This window comes from Oncorhynchus clarkii, chromosome 7, assembly GCF_045791955.1.
Source record: "Oncorhynchus clarkii lewisi isolate Uvic-CL-2024 chromosome 7, UVic_Ocla_1.0, whole genome shotgun sequence".
In the NCBI taxonomy this organism is placed as follows: domain Eukaryota; kingdom Metazoa; phylum Chordata; class Actinopteri; order Salmoniformes; family Salmonidae; genus Oncorhynchus; species Oncorhynchus clarkii.
In genome coordinates, this window is record NC_092153.1 from 70,280,481 (window position 1) to 70,302,375 (window position 21,895).

Here is a 21,895-nt window from a genome sequence, read left to right on the forward strand (position 1 = left end):
GCAGGCTATCTCTGCAGTAGATTGCAACTCATCCCCCTTTGGCAGTTCTATCATGACGGAAAATGTGGCCTTCCTAAACCAGGATTCAGACACGGCAAGGACATCAGGGTTGGCGAAGTGTGCTAAAGCAGTGAGTAAAACAAACTTAGGGAGGAGGCTTCTGATGTTAACATGCATGCAACCAAGGCTTTTTCGATCACAGAAGTCAACAAATGGGGGTGCCTGGGGACACGCAGGCTATCAAAATCTGGTCGTCTAGAGCGTTGGGGACAAAGAATAAAAGGATCAGATTTCTGGGCGTGGTAGAATAGATTCAGGGCATAATGTGCAGACAGGGGTATACGTGTACGACAGCATGTTCTAGGTACCGCCAATATCCAACAACTTCGCACAGCCATTGAAGAGGTCACCAGATACTGTTTTTATGATCTACACCCCTATCTTAAATTAGGCCCTAATCTATGGAATACAGATACCTTATTTCAATTGACTAACTCAGTAAAATCTGTCACAAGTTGTGTTTATTTTGGTTCAGAGTATTTCCATGTGGCTAGAATTGCAGCTAATGCTTTGTAAACGGGGATAGTTACCTTTGAAGTTCCCTGAGCCAGGAATGACTGCAGCTAGTTGCGCGCTCATTGCATCATTAAAAGAAGCAGTAATAAGGCCTCTTGAAAAAGCCAAACCTTGACCCAGAAAATATAACAAACTATCGGCCTATATTGAATCTTCCATTCCTCTCAACGTTTTTATAAAAAGTGGTTGCGCAGCAACTCACTGCCTTCCTGAAGACAAACAATGTATACGAAATGCTTCAGTCTGGTTTTAGACCCCATCATAGCACTGAGACTGCACTTGTGAAGGTGGTAAATTACCTTTTACTGGCATCAGACCGAGGCTCTGCATCTGTCCTCGTGCTTCTAGACCTTAGTGCTGCTTTTGATACCATTGATCACCACATTCTTATGGAGAGATTGGAAACATGGACAAGTTCTGGCCTGGTTTAGATATTATCTGTCGGAAAGATATCAGTTTGTCTCTGTGAATGGTTTGTCCTCTGACAAATCAACTGTAAATTTCGGTGTTCCTCAAGTTTCCGTTTTAGGACCACTATTGTTTTCACTATATACAGTGGGGCAAATAAGTATTTAGGCCCGGGCGGTGTGTTTGGGATCATTGTCATGCTGAAAGACCCAGCCACGTTTCATCTTCAATGCCCTTGCTGATGGAAGGAGGTTTTCACTCAAAATCTCACGATACATGGCCCCATTCATTCTTTCCTTTACACGGATCAGTCGTCCTGGTCCCTTTGCAGAAAAAAGCCCCAAAGCATGATGTTTCCACCCCCATGCTTCACAGTAGGTATGGTGTTCTTTGGATGCAACTCAGCATTCTTTGTCCTCCAAACACGACGAGTTGAGTTTTTACCAAAAAGTTATATTTTGATTTAATCTGACCATATGACATTCTCCCAATCTTCTTCTGGATCATCCAAATGCTCTCTAGCAAACTTCAGACGGGCCTGGACATGTACTGGCTTAAGCAGGGGGACACGTCTGGCACTGCAGGATTTGAGTCCCTGGCGGCGTAGTGTGTTACTGATGGTAAGCTTTGTTACTTTGGTCCCAGCTCTCTGCAGGTCATTCACTAGGTCCCCCCTTGTGGTTCTGGGATTTTTGCTCACCGTTCTTGTGATCATTTTGACCACACGGGGTGAGATCTTGCGTGGAGCCCCAGATCGAGGGAAATTATCAGTGGTCTTGTATGTCTTCCATTTTCTAATAATTGCTCGCACAGTTGATTTCTTCAAACCAAGCTGCTTACCTATTGCAGATTCAGTCTTCCCAGCCTGGTGCAGGTCTACAATTTTGTTTCTGGTGTCCTTTGACAGCTCTTTGGTCTTGGCCATAGGAGTGTGACTGTTTGAGGTTGTGGACAGGTGTCTTTTATACTGATAACAAGTTCAAACAGGTGCCATTAATACAGGTAACGAGTGGAGGACAGAGGAGCCTCTTAAAGAAGTTACAGGTCTGTGAGAGCCAGAAATCTTGCTTGTTTGTAGGTGACCAAATACTTATTTTCCATCATAATTTGCAAATAAATTCATTAAAAATCCTACAATGTGATTTTCTGGATATGTTTTTTTTCTCATTTTGTCTGTCATAGTTGAAGTGTACCTATGATGAAAATTACAGGCCTCTCTCATCTTTTTAAGTGGGAGAACTTGCACAATTGGTGGCTGACTAAATACTTTTTTGCCCCACTGTATTTTCCCTCTTGGGGATGTGATTCGAAAACATAATGTTAACTTTCACTGCTATGCGGATGACACACAGCTGTACATTTCAATGAAACATGGTGAAGCCCCAAAATTGCCCTCGCTAGAAGCCTGTGTTTCAGACATAAGGAAGTGGATGGCTGCAAACTTTCTACTTTTAAACTCGGACAAAACAGAGATGCTTGTTCTAGGTCCCACGAAACAAAGAGATCTTCTGTTGAATCTGACAATTAATCTTGATGATTGTACAGTCTTCTCAAATAAAACTGTGAAGGACCTCGGCGTTACTCTGGACCCTGATCTCTCTTTTGACGACTGTTTCAAGGACAGCTTTTTTCCATCTACGTAACATTGTAAAAATCAGAAACTTTCTGTCCAAAATGAATCCATGCTTTTGTTACTTCTAGGTTAGACTACTGCAATGCTCTACTTCCGGCTACCCGGATAAAGCACTAAGCAAATTTCAGTTAGTGCTAAATACGGCTGCTAGAATCCTGACTAGAACCAAAAAAATTTATCATATTACTCCAGTGCTAGACTCCCTACACTGGCTTCCTGTTAAGGCAAGGGCTGATTTCAAGGTTTTACTGCTAACCGACAAAGCATTACATGGGCTTGCTCCTACCTATCTGATTTGGTCCTGCCGTACATACCTACACGTACACTACGGTCAAAAGAGGCAGGCCTCCTAATTGTCCTTAGAATTTCTAAGTAAACAGCTGGAGGCAGGGCTTTTTCCTATAGAGCTCCATTTTTATGGAATGGTCTGCCTACCCATGTGAGAGACGCAGACTCGGTCTCAACCTTTCAGTCTTTACTGAAGACCCATCTCTTCAGTGGGTCATAATATTGAGTGTCGTCTGGCCCAGGAGTGTGAAGGTGAACGGAAAGGCTCTGGAGCAACGAACCGCCCTTGCTGTCTCTGCCTGGCCGGTTCCACTCTCCACTGGGATTATCTGCCTCTAACTCTATTACAGGGGCCGAGTCACTGGCTTACTGGTGCTCTTTCCTGACGTCCCTAGGAGGGGTGAGTCACTTGAGTGGGTTGAGTCACTGACGTGATCTTCCTGTATGGGTTGGCGCCCCTCCCTTGGGTTGTGCCGTGGCGGAGATCTTTGTGGGCTATACTCGGCCTTGTCTCAGGATGGTAAGTTGGTGGTTGAAGATATCCCTCTAGTGGTGTGGGGGCTGTGCTTTGGCAAAGTGGGTGGGGTTATATCCTTCCTGTTTGGCCCTGTCCGGGGGTATCATTGGATGGGGCCACAGTGTCTCCTGACCCCTCCTGTCTCAGCCTCCAGTATTTATACTGCAGTAGTTTATGTGTCGGGGGGCTAGGGTCCGTTTGTTATATCTGGAGTACTTCTCCCGTCTTATCCGGTGTCCTGTGTGAATTTAAGTATGCTCACTCTAATTCTTTCTCTCGGAGGATGCCTCAGGACTACTACCTGGCATGATGACTCCTTGCTGTCCCCAGTCCAACTGGCCGTGCTGCTGCTCCAGTTTCAACTGTTCTGCCTGCGGCTATGGAATCCTGACCTGTTCACCGGACGTGCTACCTGTCCCAGACCTATTATTTGACCATGCTGGTCATTTATGAACATTTGAACATCTTGGCCATGTTCTGTTATAATCTCCACCCGGCACAGCCAGAAGAGGACTGGCCACCCCTCATAGCCTGGTTCCTCTCTAGGTTTTGGCCTTTCTAGGGAGTTTTTCCTAGCCACCGTGCTTCTACACCTGCATTGCTTGCGGTTTGGGGTTTTAGGCTGGGTTTCTGTACAGCACTTTGAGATATCAGCTGATGTACGAAGGGCTATATAAATAAATTAGATTTTATGTCAACTCGAATCCCTAGCAATCTGTATTGTTGCTTTTCTGTAATTGGGTTGTGTACAATAATTTACAACTGGAAATATACATTTTAGGAGCCTGCCTTCTGCATAATGGTATTCATGAAACTGCAGATTGCAAATTTAAGGACAAAAAAAATGTATGAATCAAATCATGGACAGTCCCAGCTTGCTTATCCTTGAGATTGTTGCCCGGTAAACGGGGTGTCATTCGATGCGGAGTAGACAATTCCCGAACACAGCTAATGGAACTTTAGTGAACTTTGAATAACTAAAACAAAGTACAAGGCATGTTGTGACTACATGTAAGCAAGCTTCCAAAGATCAAACCTTTGTATCTTAGTTTCAAAGTGGGAAAGGAGTTTATTTCACCCTGTGAGTTGAGTGACTAAACCAATGGTTGAGTACATGTGTTGAATCACAAGAATATGCTGAGTGACTGGTTTACAGTACGGTATCATGTGGACCTGCAATGTTTTATATAATAATCCAATAAAATACATTTATAATTCATAACTGTTCAGAACTTTTATTTGTTGGACAATGAAGATTAAACCAATGTTATTGACATCCAATGCCTGGCTGTCACACGTCAGCCAACTAAAGGTGGGAATCAAATGTTGGAATAAAGGGGCGAAAAATAAAAAACTCAAGCTATCAACAACTTAAGTCACCCTCAATAGAAAAGAGTTCAGATGGGAGAGACCGAAGTTACAAAAAAATAAAATAAAAAGCTTTTAAAAAAGGCTTCACCATGAAAAATGATGCTTAGCAGTAATGTACATCAGGGTCATGTATGCATACAAAAATCATCCACGCCACATGATGCTTGTTCTGGTTCAAGTATATTCACCATCAACTTCATAATTACTTCTCATGATCTTTGATGCTCATCTTCCTGACATTTTGAAATAAAACAAAACATCCTTCAAAAAAAATAAAACAAATGCAGAAAACCACATTTCATGTCCTACCAATACATATATACTGTATAAATACATACATAAATATATTTTACATACAACAGCCATAAATTTGAAAAGGGGAATATTGAGTAGGGGGGGATGGGTGGTAGTGTGTTTTAGCTCGGTGCTGTAAAATGGTTTGTCCTTCGATGGTCTGATCAGTCAAGATAGGTGGGCACGCTGCAGTATATACACTCAGACACACAACCCTGTCAGTTGCCCCAGTATGGGGAGCTGCCGTAGCTGGACTTGTTGACCTGGCTCTTCTGCTGGATGCTGCTAGACTGGCCTCGCTGGCTAGGACCGCCCTGCAAACGGAGATGAGGACACCGTCACAAACTGGACATGACCATCACAAGTAAGGTACCACACTGATACACAACAAAGACGTAATGGGAATATAAACCAAAGGTGGGCTATGTGATGGCTTGTGTGAGTGCAGACTTTTGTTCAAGCTGCAATTTATCTGATTGACCTAAATCAGTCTTGATTGAAGACTTGACGGGTAGATACTGCTTGGCTGGAACAAAAGCCTGCAACCGCACCAGCGCATTGTAGGATTGTCCACCACCATCTAACCAGTGCCGTTGTGTGGCATGTTAAAGCAAGTTTATGCAGATGAGTGTTTGAGAGGAGTGTGTGTTACCTGTCCGTCCTGAGCCAGGTGATGGTGCAGCATCTGGGAGTGGGGTTGCTGGTGGGCAGGCTGCAGGATGTGGAGGAAGGGGGCAGGAGCATAGCCCCCTGGGGCCCCTCCAGGACCCCCCAGAGCTGAGGGCAGGTTGAAGGGAGGGGGAGTCCCCGTATGGAAACCCTGCTTATCAAAGGACTGGAGAAAGACGGAAGGAGAGCAAAGTAGAGGTCAGCGATTAGGTTTCTCTGGTGGAAAACAAACATGGAGAAACAAATAACATCTCTGTTAAGCCCTGGCAAGGACTTGAATTTCAATTATAATTGACAAGAGATAATTATTATTGTGTATCTTATCCTAGGAAAATAAGCCCTGGTGGACTAATGGGTATTGTAATGAACTAAACAAAATTTGAAATACAAACATGACTACATCAAAGATCTCACCTGGGTCTTGTTGTAAACACTGCCACTGATTTCTGGGATCCCGGTGTTGCCTGACGTCACAGAGATGCCGCCTAGCGTACGACAAAATATAAAATACTATAGTTGAAAAAAAACATTCAAATCACAGAATTACTTTAGCAATAAGTCCTGAGGTGTGGTAGTGCCTTCAGAAAGTATTAAGACACCTTGACCTTTTCCACATTTTGTTAAGTTACAGCCTTAGTCTAAAATGTATGAAATAGTTTCCCTCCCTCAATCTACACACAATAACCCATAATGACAAAGCAAAAACAGGTTAAGAAATGTTTGCTGATTTATAAAAAGTAATAAAACCTTACATAAGTATTCAGACCCTTTACTCAGTACTTTGTTGAAGCACATTTGACAGCGATTACAGCCTCGAGTCTTATTGGGTATGACGCTACAAGCCTTCTCTGCAGATTTTCTCAAGCTCTGTCAGATTGGCTGGGAAGCATTGCTGCACAGCTATTTTCAGGACTCTCCAAAGATATTCGATCGGGTTCAAGTCCGGGCTCTGGCTGGACCACTCAAGGACATTCGGACTTGTCGCAAAGCCACTCGTGTTGTCTGGTCTGTGTGCTTAGGGTCATTGTCCTGTTGGAAGGTGAAACTTCGTGCCAGTCTGAGGTCCTGAGCACTCTGGAGCAGGTTCATCAAGGATCTCTGTACTTGGTTTCATCAGACCAGATAATCTGGTTTCTTATGGTCTGAAAGTCTTTCAATGTCTTTTGACAAACCCCAAGTGTGTGGTCATGTGCCTTTTACTGAGGAGTGGATTTCGTATTGCCACTCTACCATAAAAGGCCTTATTGGTGGAGTGCTGCAAAGATGGTTGTCATTCTGGAAGGTTCTCCCTTCTCCACAGAGGAACTCTGGAGCCCTGTCAGAGTGACCATCGGGTTCTTGGTCATCTCCCTGACCAAGGCCATTCTCCCCCGATTGCTCAGTTTGGCTGGGCGGCCAGCTCTAGGAAGAGTCTTGGTGGTTCCAAACTTCTTCCATTTAAGAATGTGTTCTTGGGGACCGTCAATGCTGCATAAATTTTTTGGTACTCTTCCTCAGATCTGTACCTCGAGAGAATTGTGTCTCGAAACTCTACAGACAATTCCTTTGACTTCATGGCTAGATTTACCACAACTACAATCAAGTTGTAGAAACATCTCAAGGATGATCAATGGAAACAGGATGCACCTGAGCTCAATTTCAAGTCTCATAGAAAAGGGTCTGAATAATCCCCTTATTGCTATTATAAACTGGTTACCAACTTAATTAGAACAGTAAAAAGTAATTTTTGTCATACCCATGGTATAGTCTGATATACCAAAGCTTTCAGCCAATCAGGGCTTGAACCACCTAGTTTATAATGCCTCAAAGCATGCCAGGACAGCTTATGACACTATACTTTCAAAATAATGTATCAAATGTTATTGAAATGACAAGTTACTGACAATATTATGTATTTATTTAACCTTCATTTAACCAGGCAAGTCAGCTGAGAACCAGTTACAATTTTCAAAAATTAAAAAGACAGAAACATGGACAACTCAAGAGACAAAATAGTTCAAGCATGGTAACAATAGGGGGACAGATGGTAGGTAAGATGACAGTGAAGTGATGGGTGATGTACCTTTACCAGCACCTGTAGCAGCAGATTTGGCCTGACTCTGGGATGAGTTGCTGTACCCTTTGCTGTAGTCCACTCCTGCTTGGCCCTGGGTCAGGTCCTCATACCCTGAGGACACCACAACAACATACTGACATCAACTCTGTCCTTTCCTCAGAGGTCGACTAGATTGTTGGTGTTTGTGTGCGTCTCGCTCGCTATCTCACTGTAACCGACCTGAGCTGAAAGTGTGCTGGCCGTAGCCGCTGGGCTGCTGCTGGAAGGGGCTTGCTGAGGGGTTACCCAGACCCACACCATGCTGTTTGGCTGGCCCTTGTCCCTGGGGCATGAACATGGTGTGGCCGTACTGGAAGGCAGCGCCGGGCATCCCGGGATAGTAGGGCAGGCCCGTGTAGCTGTAGCCCGGCGGGAGGAAGGCCTGCTGCTGCTGGCTGCTGTGGTGGCCCTGAGGCTGGGGCTGGCCTTGAGGCTGAGGGGGTTGAGGCTGGGCCTGGGTCTGGCCTTGTTGGGGCTGCTGTTGGGCTGACAAGTTGCTGGGGGGTGCAGGGGAGGTGGAGTCACCCCTGCCAAACTTTGTGACTTCACCTGCAGAAGGGGTGGGAGACATGGAGGTGTCCGCTAAGTGTCTGTGATTGTGTCGGATGCTATTTTCAAACAAATACAAAAAATTACAGGAACTTGTTTCAATAGGCTGATTCCAATAAGTTGACCGACGAGTTTGAGAGTAGCGATGCCAGAGTAGCTTACCTGAGTAGGGGTTATTGGCGAGGCTCCCATCTCTGCCAGAGAGTGCTGTGGGGCCAGGGAATGTGATTCCATAATAATCCTGCAAAGAGGGCTTTACACAGAGAGACAGGATCAGAAAGGACATCCTAATGCTTGTCCTGTCTTTTCACAAACACTTTCATTGATTAGTGAAGGGTAAAGGGTTGAGACTCACCATAGGCAGTCTGGACTGCAGCATGTGGAGGTCCTCATAGCCATAGATCTGCTGTGGAATACACACAGGGCAAGTACAGTCAATTGGAGGAATAGTAAGTCCAGATAACAAAAGACAGATGCTTTGAAAGTAGTTTATGGGACAGGTGAGACAGTTGCACGCACGCACACTAGTGTTACCGAAACCAGATTTAGTATCATAATATTCAAATCAAATGTTATTCGTCACATACTTCATAAACAACAGATGTAAACTTAGTCAGTGGTGGAAAAATGGTGATACTTGAGTAAAAGTATAGATACCTTAATAGAAAGTTACTCATGTAAGTGTTAGTCACCCACTAAAATACTACTTGAATAAAAGTCCAAAAGTATTTGGTTTTAAATATACTTAAGTATAAAAATAAAATCTAATTGCTAAAATACACTTAAGTATACCATTTTTTTAACATTTTTTTTTAATATACTTGATTTTACATTTTAGGGATAGCCAGGGGCACACTCCATCACTCAGACATCATTTACAAATGATGCATTTGTGTATAGTAAGTCGGCCAGATCAGAGGCAGTAGGGATGACCACGTGTTCTCTTGATACGTGTGGGAATTGGACCCTTTTCCAGTCCTGCTAAACATTCAAAATGTAACAAGTACTTTTGGGTTTTAGGGACACTTATAATACATATATAGCCAAGTATGGAGTCAAAAGTACATTATTTTCTTTAGGAATGTAGTGAAATAAAAGTAAAAATATAAATAATAAAGTACAGATACCCCAAAAAATGACTCCCTGTCACTTCTTGGCGACAGGGGAGCAGTATTGAGTAGCTTGGATGAATAAGGTGCCCAGAGTAAACTACCTGCTACTCTGTCCCAGATGCATATATATGCATATTATTAGTAGTATTGGATAGAAAACACTCTGAAGTTTCTAAAACTGTTTGAATAATGTCTGTGAGTATAACAGAACTAATATGGCAGGCGAAAACCTGCGAAAAATCCAACCAGGAAGTGGGACATCTGAGGTTTGTAGTTTTTCAAAGCTTGGCCTACCGAATACACATTGAGATATGGATGAGGTTGCACTTCCTAGGGCTTCCACTAGATGTCAATCGTCTTTAGAAACTGGTTTGAGGATTCTACTATAAAGGAGGGGCTCATGAGACCTGAAGTTTCTAAAACTGTTTGAATGATGTCTGTGAGTATAACAGAACTCATATGGCAGGCGAAAACCTGCGAAAAATCCAACCAGGAAGTGGGACATCTGAGGTTTGTAGTTTTTCAAAGCTTGGCCTACCGAATACACATTGAGATATGGATGAGGTTGCACTTCCTAGGGCTTCCACTAGATGTCAATCGTCTTTAGAAACTGGTTTGAGGATTCTACTATAAAGGAGGGGCTCATGAGACCTCTGAGTCAGTGGTCTGGCAGAGAGCCTCGGTTTCATGACGCGCGCTCCCGACAGAGTTACCTCTCGTTCCAATGCTTTTCTGAAGACAAAGGAATTCTCAGATTGGAACATTATTGATGTTTTATGTTAAAAACATCCTAACGATTGATTCCATACATCGTTTGACATGTTTCTAAGGACTAACGGAACTTTTCGAGTTTTGTCTGGATGAAGTGCCTGCGCCTCATGAAGATGGATTACCGGGCTGAACACGCTAACAACAAGTGGCTATTTGGACATAAATGGAATTGGAGCCAGTTCTGTCAAGTTGTGGGAAGTGGAGGTATGATGTTTTCATTAGAATGCATGCCGTCGCTTGCTTTTCAAAAGTGGCACATTTGCAAGAAGACTGACTAGCTTACTTCTGCCCCCTTAAGAAGATTCAGACAAATTACTAGACAGACACGATCCTCTCAATCTGTATATGACGTGAGACACATTTGACAGAAGTACCGAAAGTAAAAAAATAATCTAGTTCCAAACTGTTTTTTATGTTGTAGTATTGAAAAAGTACCGAAGTTGTGGTATACCGTGCAACACTAATGCACACACACACACTCACTCATTACCGGGTAGGCTGGCAGCAGGCCTCCTGGGCCCATGATGTACTGATTGGGCAGTAGTGGGGGCCCTCCCTGGGACAGGTTAGGATGAGCTTTACCTGGATAATACAAGGATACACACTGCTTCTAGACAATACAGTTTCACTTGTATGCTTCATGTTTCTGGCTAACTCTGTGTGTGTGTGTGTGTGTGTGTGTGTGTGTGTGTGTGTGTGTGTGAATATATTTGTGAGTACCAGTTGAGGAGGAGAGCAGTGGTGCAGTCCTGGGGGCCGAGGAGAGGTTTGATTGGGCTGTGGTTCCATTGGCGCTGAGCCCCAGTGCTTGGCTGGCGTGTAGCCCGCTGGTGCCACCCATGCTACTGACCATACTGTTCATGTGGCTCATGGTGCCCATGATGTGAGCCATGCTGCTGTTGACCTGGTGCAGAGACTGGGCCGGGGCCTGGTGCAGCGACTGAGCCTGGGCCTGGTGCAGCGACTGAGCCTGGGCCTGGTGCAGCGACTGAGCCTGGGCCTGGTGCAGCGACTGAGCCTGGTGCAGCGACTGAGCCTGAGCCTGGTGCAGCGACTGGGCCTGAGCCTGGTGCAGCGACTGGGCCTGGTGCAGCGACTGGGCCTGGGCCTGGTGCAGCGACTGGGCCTGGGCCTGGTGCAGCGACTGGGCCGGGGCCTGGCCAGTTGAGTAGGAGCCAGACGAGGGCGCCAGAGAGCTCACACTACTGTCCACACTGGTGTACTACAAAGAGAGGGATAGAGAGTTAAGGAGGAGATTGTACTCTGCATAGACCTCTCTAAAATAAATGTATGTGTGAGTGTGTGTTAAGCCATACTCACAGTGAGAGAGCTGGAGCCGAGCACTGAGGAATGACTACTGCTGCCATGACTACAAGGTAGAGAGAAGAAGACCCCTTAACTTTATCCACGTTTTGTTACGTTACAGCCTTATTCTAAAACGGATTAAATGATTTCCCCCCCAATCTAAACACAATATTCCATAATGACAAAGCGAAAACAGGTTTTTAGAATTTCTTGCAAATTGATTAAAAATAAAAAACAGAATTAATGATTTGGAAAGGCACACGCCTGTCTATATAAAAAGTCCCACAGTTGACAGTGCATGTCAGAGCAAAAACCAAGCCATGAGGCCAAAGGAATTGTCTGTAGAGCTCCGAGACAAGATTGTGTGGAGGCACAAATCTGGGGAAGGGTACCAAAAAATGTCTGCAGCATTGAAGGTCCCCAAGAACACAGTGGCCTCCATCATTCTTAAATGGAAGAAGTTTGGAACCACAAAGAATCATCCTAGAGCTGGCCGCACAGCCAAACTGAGCAATCGAGGGAGAAGAGCCTTGCTCAGGGAAATTTCTGACAGAGCTCCAGATTTCTTCTGTGTAGATGGGAGAACCTTTCAGAAGGACAACCATCTCTGCAGCACTCCACCAATCAGGCCTTTATGGTAGAGTGGCCAGATGGCTGCCACTCCTCAGTAAAAGGAACATACAGTGCCTTGCGAAAGTATTCGGCCCCCTTGAACTTTGCGACCTTTTGCCACATTTCAGGCTTCAAACATAAAGATATAAAACTGTATTTTTTTGTGAAGAATCAACAACAAGTGGGACACAATCATGAAGTGGAACGACATTTATTGGATATTTCAAACTTTTTTAACAAATCAAAAACTGAAAAATTGGGCGTGCAAAATTATTCAGCCCCCTTAAGTTAATACTTTGTAGCGCCACCTTTTGCTGCGATTACAGCTGTAAGTCGCTTGGGGTATGTCTCTATCAGTTTTGCACATCGAGAGACTGACATTTTTCCCCATTCCTCCTTGCAAAACAGCTCAAGCTCAGTGAGGTTGGATGGAGAGCATTTGTGAACAGCAGTTCAGTTCTTTCCACAGATTCTCGATTGGATTCAGGTCTGGACTTTGACTTGGCCATTCTAACACCTGGATATGTTTATTTTTGAACCATTCCATTGTAGATTTTGCTTTATGTTTTGGATCATTGTCTTGTTGGAAGACAAATCTCCGTCCCAGTCTCAGGTCTTTTGCAGACTCCATCAGGTTTTCTTCCAGAATGGTCCTGTATTTGGCTCCATCCATCTCCCCATCAATTTTAACCATCTTCCCTGTCCCTGCTGAAGAAAAGCAGGCCCAAACCATGATGCTGCCACCACCATGTTTGACAGTGGGGATGGTGTGTTCAGGCTGATGAGCTGTGTTGCTTTTACACCAAACATAACGTTTTGCATTGTTGCCAAAAAGTTCAATTTTGGTTTCATCTGACCAGAGCACCTTCTTCCACATGTTTGGTGTGTCTCCCAGGTGGCTTGTGGCAAACTTTAAACAACACTTTTTATGGATATCTTTAAGAAATGGCTTTCTTCTTGCCACTCTTCCATAAAGGCCAGATTTGTGCAATATGCGACTGATTGTTGTCCTATGGACAGAGTCTCCCACCTCAGCTGTAGATCTCTGCAGTTCATCCAGAGTGATCATGGGCCTCTTGGCTGCATCTCTGATCAGTCTTCTCCTTGTATGAGCTGAAAGTTTAGAGGGACGGCCAGGTCTTGGTAGATTTGCAGTGGTCTGATACTCCTTCCATTTCAATATTATCGCTTGCACAGTGCTCCTTGGGATGTTTAAAGCTTGGGAAATCTTTTTGTATCCAAATCCGGCTTTAGACTTCTTCACAACCGTATCTCGGACCTGCCTGGTGTGTTCCTTGTTCATGATGCTCTCTGCGCTTTTAACGGACCTCTGAGACTATCACTGTGCAGGTGCATTTATACGGAGACTTGATTACACACAGGTGGATTGTATTTATCATCATTAGTCATTTAGGTCAACATTGGATCATTCAGAGATCCTCACTGAACTTCTGGAGAGAGTTTGCTGCACTGAAAGTAAAAGGGCTGAATAATTCACGCCTAATTTTTCAGTTTTTGATTTGTTAAAAAAAGTTTGAAATATCCAATAAATGTCGTTCCACTTCATGATTGTGTCCCACTTGTTGTTGATTCTTCACAAAAAAATACAGTTTTATATCTTTATGTTTGAAGCCTGAAATGTGGCAAAAGTTCGCAAAGTTCAAGGGGGCCGAATACTTTCGCAAGGCACTGTAACTGCCCGCTTGGAGTTTGCCAAAAGGCACCTAAAGGACTCAGACCATGAGAAACAAAATCCTCTGGTCTGATGAAACAAAGATTGAACTCCTTGGCCTGAATGCCAAGCGTCACACCCGGAGAAAACCTGGCACCATCCATATGGTGAAGCATGGCGGTGGCAGCATCATGCTGTGGGGATGTTTTTCAGGAGCAGGGACTGGGAGACTAGTCAGGATTAAGGCAAAGATGAACAGAGCAAAGTACAGAGAGATCCTTGATGAAAACCTGTTCCAGATTGCTCAGGACCTCAGACTGGGGTGAAGGTTCACCTTCCAACAAGACAACGACCCTAAGCACACAGCCAAGACAATGCAGGAGTGGCTTCAGAACAAGTCTCTGAATGTCCTTGAGTGGCCCAGCCAGAGCCCAGACTTGAACCCGATCAAACAGAGACTTGAAAATAGCTGTGCAGCCACACTCCCCATCCAACCTGACCGAGCTTGAGAAGAGAAGATTGGGAGAAACTCTCCAAATACAGGTGTGCCAAGCTTCTAGCGTCATATCCAAGAAGACTCAAGACTATAATCGCTGCCAAAGGTGCTTCAACAAAGTACTCTGTAAAGGGTCTGAAACCTTATGTAAATGTGATATCAGTTTAACATTTTTTCCACATTTGCAAAAATGTCTAAAAGCCTGTTTTTGCTTTGTCATTATGGGGTATTGTGTGTAGATAGATAAGGGGAAAAAAGTATTTAAGCAGTTTTGGAATAAGGTTGTAACGTAACAAAATGTGGAAAAAGGGAAGGAGCCTGAATACTTTCCGAATGCACTGTATAAAGGACATTCATTCATTTATATATACACACACCACTTGCCTTCTGCTCTTGATTTAGATATATATATATTCACAATCAAGTATATTCATCTCAATAGATACTAGAAGTTAACTGCATTTGTAGCCTATAGTGGCAAACTTGAACTCTGTATGCATAAATTGCCTCTCACTCATGTCAATACAAGCACACATCCAAAGACGTCAAGGGAAAAGTGAGTAGATGTGTGTGTTACCTGCTCAGTGTTGCCAAGCTGGCAGAGGGCATGTCGTGTGGCAGACTGGGAAGTGCTGAGCTGTGGGGGGGTATGGAGGAGGGCATGAGGGCAGAGGGGGCAGGAGCACTGCTGGTACTGATGATCGGAGAGGGAGATTCTGGCTTTGGAGTGGAGGAGGCTGATGAAGCTGGGAAGAAAGAGAGAGGGAGAAACAATCACAATTTAACTACAAAAGTAGCAGCACTGAATGAATGATTGATTTAATGAAATGTGTTACTTACTGTCCATCGCAGACGTCCTCACACTGTTCAGACCGTTCTGTTGAGACGAGCAAACGACCAAGTTTGTATTCTTCACTCAAGTCAACTTATCTTTATTATCCGACAGTGGGAAATTATTTTATCATACAACAACAACTGGTGCGTCTCACAATTACACAAGCCATGACAGTGTGGAAGGGTCTTATTCATTAGTGCACACCGTAGCAAAACGTTTTGCAACGGAAAATAAAAACAAACGCTTCTTATTGGACAAGTTCAGGTCGTTCCTCCATGTTTCAGTCCGTTTGGTGCCGAACGACTACGACTCCGGTGGCCTTCAATGTTAGATAACCTAAACATCGACTCACCATGATTGGTCCGGGGGCCTCTTTGCTCTGGGAGAAGGCCAGGCGTGAGTGAGGGGCCACAGGCCCACAGTCATAACCGCTTCCCAGTGAGACGAAGGGAGAAGTGGAGGAGGAGGAGGGCACTGAGGAGGAAATGGAGGAGGAGGGAGTGGAGGAGCTGACCATACCCATAGCGGAGGGGGCGAGGCTGGGCATGGCCACCGACGGGGAGTGGTAGATGGGCTCAGAGGAGGACAGAGGGAGGGGAATAGAAAGAGGGGTGCCCATAGATTCACTGGTGACAAACAGAGAAGAAGGTTTTAGTTATAAACATGCCATAAGTACAAGTACATAGTATAAAGTATTCAAATAGACTTCTAGTCCAAGGGGTGTGGTTGCATGGTCTTCAGTCTGTTGGCCACCCCTTTGATCTGTTCAGGAGAGTGCAACATAACATAATACATATAGCTAGACATAGAATAACATAGAAATGTTGTGCAGAACAGATAGACAATCCTATCAGGCACAAAGGGGAATCACGTAAACTCGTTACTCTTCTATCTGCAACATTTAACCTAACTGAATACACCTGTGGTGGAAATTGTGACCCACCTGAGGGGTTTGGAGTAGAGGTTGGTCTGGCTCTGTGGGGCGGGGGCCCTGGAGGCCACGCTGACACATGTCTCCACGGGGCCAAAGTCCGGCAGGGTGGCCTCCGAGCCAAAGTCCAGCGCTCCGAACTGAACGTTGAGACCGGGGATGTCGGCAGAGCCGGGCATTTCCACCGCCGACGAAGGGATCTGGACAGAAGGGGAGGGAAAGCTCTCACTCAGAGTGGGCATACTGTCGGTAACATTATCATTTACAATCCTTGCATCTGAGAAGATCAGCCTGTGTAAGGATCTGCAAAGATTTGCTTATCTTGATCCCCAATACCCTCAAACGCCCTTAGCTTCTTAGTTTAGAGCAGTGCGCTACAATGCTGGGCATTGATCAAATTAAGCATCAAGACATTGATCTAATCAATCAGGTGTGTTAGATGGCGCCGGAGAAGAAGGCTGACGTTTTACGTGTTCCTTTCCAATTGTGTTTTTTTGTTCGTTTCTTGGCATTGTTTGTAACTTATTTTGTACATAATGTTGCTGTTACCGTCTCTTATGATCGAAAATAACTTCTGGAGATCAGGACTGAGATTACTTACCATGGACTGGCAGAATCCTTTTTTTCCTTTAACGAGTGACGAGCTCGATGCGAATTATATACTGCTTTCCCGGGAACAGGTCCAGATCCCCGTCATTTGCGTGAAGAGAAGGCGGAGAAAAAGGGGCCGGAGGGCAGTTTGCCTTCTGAGAATTCGTATGCGATTGAATAAACCCCCACCTCCTTCCATTCTGCTAGCAAACGTGAAATCTTTGGAAAATAAAATCAATGACCTACGTGGAAGATTAAACTACCAGCGGGACATTCAAAACTAATATCTTACGCTTCACGGAGTCGTGGCTGAACGGCAACGTTATCAACATACAGCTGGCTGGTCATACACTGCACCGGCAGGATAGAACAGCGGCGTCTAGTAAGACAAGGGGCGGCGGACTAGGTATTTTTGTAAATAACAGCTGGTGTACAAAACTCTGGACCACCTATACTCCACACACAAAGCGCTCCCTCGCCCTCCATTTGGCAAATCTGAACACAATTCTATCCTCCTGACTCCTGCTTACAAGCAAATATTAAAGCAGGAAGCACCAGTGACTAAATCAATTTAAAAAAAGATGAAGCAGATGCTAAGCTACAGGACTGTTTTGCTAGCACAGACTGGAATATGTTCCGGGATTCCTCCGATGGTATTTACAACATCAGTCATTGGCTTCATAAATAAGTGCATCGATGGCGTCGTCCCCAGTGACCGTACGTACATACTAGAGGTCGACCGATTATGATTTTTCAACGCTGATACCGATTATTGGAGGACCAAAAAAGCCAATACCGATTAAAATCGGCCGATTTTTTAAATATTTTTTTATTTGTAATAATGACAATTACAACAATACTGAATTATTTAAACTTAATACAATACATCAATAAATTCAATTTAGCCTCAAATGAATAATGAAACATGTTCAATTTGGTTTAAATAATGCAAAAACAAAGTGTTGGAGAAGAAAGTAAAAGTGCAATATGTGCTATGTAAGAAAGCTAACGTTTAAGTTCCTTGCTCAGAACATGAGAACATATGAAAGCTGGTGGTTCCTTTTAACAGGAGTCTTCAATATTCCCAGGTAAGAAGTTTTAGGTTGTAGTTATTATTGGAATTATAGGACTATTTCCCTCTATACCATTTGTATTTCATTAACCTTTGACTATTGAATGTTCTTATAGGCACTTTAGTATTGCCAGTGTAACAGTATAGCTTCTGTCCCTAGCCTCGCTCCTCCCTGGGCTCGAACCAGCAACACAACGATAACAGCCACCCTCGAAGCAGCGTTACCCATGCAGAGCAAGGGAAACAACCACGGACTCAGAGCGAGTGACGTTTGAAACGCTATTAGCGCGCGCTAACTAGCCAGCCATTTCACTTCGGTTACACCAGCCTCATCTCGGGAGTTGATAAGCTTGAAGTCATAAACAGCGCAATGCTTGACGCACAACAAAGAGCTGCTGGCAAAACGCACAAAAGTGCTGTTTGAATGAATGTTTACGCGCCTGCTTCTACCTACCACAGCTCAGTCAGATACTTAGATACTTGTATGCTCAGTCAGATTATATGAAACGCAGGACACGCTAGATAATATCTAGTAATATCATCAACCATATGCAGTTAACTAGTGATTATGATTGATTGATTGTTTTTTATAAGTTAGCACAGTTTTACCAGCAACTTACCTTGGCTTACTGCATTCAAGTAATAGGCAGTCTCCTTGTGGAGTGCAACGAGAGAGAGGCAGGTCGTTATTGCCTTGGACTAGTTAACAGTAAGATTGGATCCTCCGAGCTGATAAGGTGAAGATCCCATGAACGAGGCAGTTAACCCACCGTTCCTAGGCCGTCATTGAAACTAAGAATGTGTTCTTAACTAACTTGTCGAGTTAAAAAGATTCAATAAAGGTGAAAAAAATAGAAAAAAAGTGCCAAATCGGTGTCCAAAAATACCGATTTCCGATTGTTATGAAAATTTGAAATCGGCCCTAATTAAATCGGCCATTCCGAGTAATCGGTCGACCTCTAGTACATACCCCAACCAGAAGCCATAGAGTACAGGCAACAACCGCACTGAGCTAAAGGTTAGAGCTGCCATTTCCAAGGAGTGGGACTCTAACCCGGAAGCTTGTAAGAAATCCCGCTATGCCCTCCGACGAACCATCAAACAGCCAAAGCGTCAATACAAGACTAACATCGAATCGTACTACACCGCCTCTGACGCTCGTCGGATGTGGCAGGGCTTGCAAACTATTACAGACTACAAAGGGAAGCATAGCCAAGAGCTGCCCAGTGACACGAGCCTACCAGATGAGCTAAATTACTTTTATGCTCACTTCGAGGCAAATAACACTGAAACATGCATGAGAGCACCAGCTGTACCGGAAGACTGTGTGATCACGCTCTCCGCAGCCGATGTGAGTAAGACCTGTAGACATGTCAACATTCACAAGGCCGCAGGGCCAGAAGGATTACCAGGACATGTACTGCGAGAATGCGCTGACCAACTAGCAAGTGTCTTCACGGACATTTTCAACCACTCCCTGTCTGAGTCTGTAATACCAACATGTTTTAAGTAGAACACCATAGTCCCTATGCCCAAGAACACTAAGGTAACCTGCCTAAATGATTACCAACCCGTAGTACTTACGTCTGTAGCCATGAAGTGCTTTGAAAGGCTAGTCATGACTCGCGTCAACACCATTATCCCAGAAACCCTAGACCCACTCCAATTTGCATACCGCCCTAACAGATCCACAGATGATTCAATATCTATTGCACTCCACACTGCCCTTTCCCACCTGGACAAAAGGAACACCTATGTGAGAATGCTATACATTGATTACAGCTCAGCATTCAACACCACAGTGCCCTCAAAGCTCATCAATAAGCTAAGGACCCTGGGACTAAACACCTTCCTCTGCAACTGGATCATGGACTTCCTGACGGGCCACCCCTAGGTGGTAAGGGTAGGTAACAACATCCGCTAATCTGATCCTCAACACAGGGGCCCCTCAGGGGTGCACGGCCAGGCACGACTCCAACACCATCATTAAGTTTGCAGATGACACAACAGTGGTAGGCCTGATCAACGACCACGACGAGACAGCCTATAGGGAGGAGGTCAAAGACCTGGCCGTGTGGTGCCAGGACAACCTCTGCCTCAACGTGATCAAGACAAAGGAGATGATTGTGGACTACAGGAAAAAGAGGACTGAGCATGCCCCCATTCTCATCGACAGGGCTGTAGTGGAGCAGGTTGAGAGTTTCAAGTTTCCTGGTGTCCACATCACCAACAAGGTCCAAGCACACCAAGACAGTCGTGAAGCGGACATGACAAAACCTATTCCCCCTCAGGAGACTGAAAAGATTTGGCATGGGTCCTCAGATCCTCAAAAGGTTATACAGCTGCACCATCGGGTTGCATCACTGCCTGGTATGGCAACTGCTCGGCCTTCGACCGCAAGGCACGACAGTGGGTATTGCGTACGGCCCAGTACATCACTGGGGCCAAGCTTCCTGCCATCCAGGACCTCTATAACAGGCGATGTCAGAGGAAGGCCCTAAAAATTGCCCAAGACTCCAGCCACCCTAGTCATATATTGTTCTCGCTGCTACCGCACGGCAAGCGGTACCAGAGCACCAAGTATAGGTCCAAGAGGCTTCTAAACAGCTTCTACCCCTAAGCAATAAGACTCCTGAACTAATCAAATGACTACCCAGACTATTTGCAACCCCCCCCCTTTTATTCCACTGCTACTCTCTGTTATCATCATCTATGCATAGTCACTTTAATAACTCTACCTACATGTACATATTACCTCAATTACCTTGACTAACCAGTGCCCCCCTGTGTATGGTCTCGCTATAGTTATTTTACTGCTGCTCTTTAATTACTTGTTACTTTTATTTCTTAATTGTATCATTTTTTTAAACTGCATTGTTGGTTAGGGGCTCGTAAATAAGCATTTCACTGTAAGGTGTATTCAGTATTCATCCCATGTGACATTTGATTTGATTTAGAACTAGGCTAAGCGCCTTAATAGCAAAGGTTGATCATTACTGACCTGCACACTGGGTGAATCTCGGAAGACTTTCCTTGATTCCCCCGTCTTTGATTCCTTGACTTCACACAGGGAATCGAGGAAAGACTTGACTTTGGTTCCTTACCTTGGAGGTGGGAGGTATCCTTCGTTTCTGAGCCTTTAGTTGAGGAACGCGGTGCTGCTGCTGCAGCGAGCTGCTGCCCTGAGGGTCCGGTCCTGCGCTGGGGGCAGGCTTGGCACCGATGGCGGCCAGGGGGGGTCCCTGGCTGGGGGAGGGGGATTGGGCTGGCGGGGGGCTGGACTGGCGCGCCAGGGGCAGAGAGGGGGCGCCGTGTCTCTGGACTAGATGGCTCAGCACCAGGGACGGCTCAGGCTGCAGTCTAAACTCCCCTGGAGGGCAAAAACACACAAACACAGATCAGCCAGGCATATGGACACAAACACCACATTAAGACATATGGTCATTTATTTTTTGAAGCCATATGCCAGGTATTTGAAATGATAGATGAATTTGATAAATCTCTAATTAAATCTGATAAAAAGTGTTTGAGTGTGTGGTGGGTGTTGTTCTTTGTGGGGATGTGAAATCCCACACAAGGACAGTAAAACAAGGAAGATTCTTCCCACGTACCCCACTAGGACAAAGGCTATTTTAAACTTAGGGGTTAGGTTTATGGTTAGGCCTACAATTAGGGTTAGCAGTTAGGTGTTAAGGTCAGGGAAAATAGGATTTTGAATTTAAATAAAGTTTAGGTCCCCACGAGAATAGAAAAACAAGTGTTTGTGTGTCTCACGGCTGAAGTGGGAGGTGAGTGAGGTGGTGGTGGTGCTAGGCTCTGGGGTCTTGATGTCCCAGCTGGAAGTGGAAGGCGGAGGGAGGACCGGGGGCGCTACTCCTAACCCTGGGAGTCTACTCCCCAGAGAGGTGCTGCTGGTCCCCTGTGTGCTGGGAGGGGGGGCTGCCTGGGAGGAGGGGAGAGGACCCAGGCCTGGGCCCTTCAGCTGCTCCAAGATCTGGGCCCCTGGACTGGACTGACTCCTCTTAGACTGACCCAGGTCCCCAAAACCTGCCCCCAGCACTGACGACTGGCAGGGAGCGAGCGAGACAGAGAGTTAGC

At 45.0% G+C, this 21,895-nt stretch overlaps 1 protein-coding gene across 4 annotated transcripts in view; it reads right to left on the reverse strand.

Moving 5' to 3' along the window:
• Positions 1-4,641: 4,641 nt before the first annotated feature.
• LOC139413781 (ubiquitin-associated protein 2-like) overlaps positions 4,642-21,895 on the reverse strand; it is a 30,470-nt gene continuing 13,216 nt past the window's right edge. For 2 of the 4 annotated variants that reach the window (XM_071161527.1, XM_071161524.1), the window contains exons 12-27: positions 21,572-21,863; positions 20,902-21,167; positions 16,147-16,334; positions 15,556-15,829; positions 15,209-15,245; positions 14,946-15,114; positions 11,604-11,652; positions 11,004-11,505; positions 10,774-10,865; positions 8,756-8,806; positions 8,563-8,653; positions 8,032-8,400; positions 7,819-7,923; positions 6,171-6,241; positions 5,740-5,922; positions 4,642-5,401 (exon numbers count right to left, since the gene is read on the reverse strand). In XM_071161527.1, coding sequence (XP_071017628.1) covers positions 5,306-5,401; positions 5,740-5,922; positions 6,171-6,241; positions 7,819-7,923; positions 8,032-8,400; positions 8,563-8,653; positions 8,756-8,806; positions 10,774-10,865; positions 11,004-11,505; positions 11,604-11,652; positions 14,946-15,114; positions 15,209-15,245; positions 15,556-15,829; positions 16,147-16,334; positions 20,902-21,167; positions 21,572-21,863 — 2,835 coding nt within the window. In that variant the 3' untranslated portion in view covers positions 4,642-5,305. The remainder of the gene's footprint in view (positions 5,402-5,739; positions 5,923-6,170; positions 6,242-7,818; positions 7,924-8,031; positions 8,401-8,562; positions 8,654-8,755; positions 8,807-10,773; positions 10,866-11,003; positions 11,506-11,603; positions 11,653-14,945; positions 15,115-15,208; positions 15,246-15,555; positions 15,830-16,146; positions 16,335-20,901; positions 21,168-21,571; positions 21,864-21,895) is intronic. The other 2 variants (XM_071161526.1, XM_071161525.1) reach the window with 2 other exon arrangements.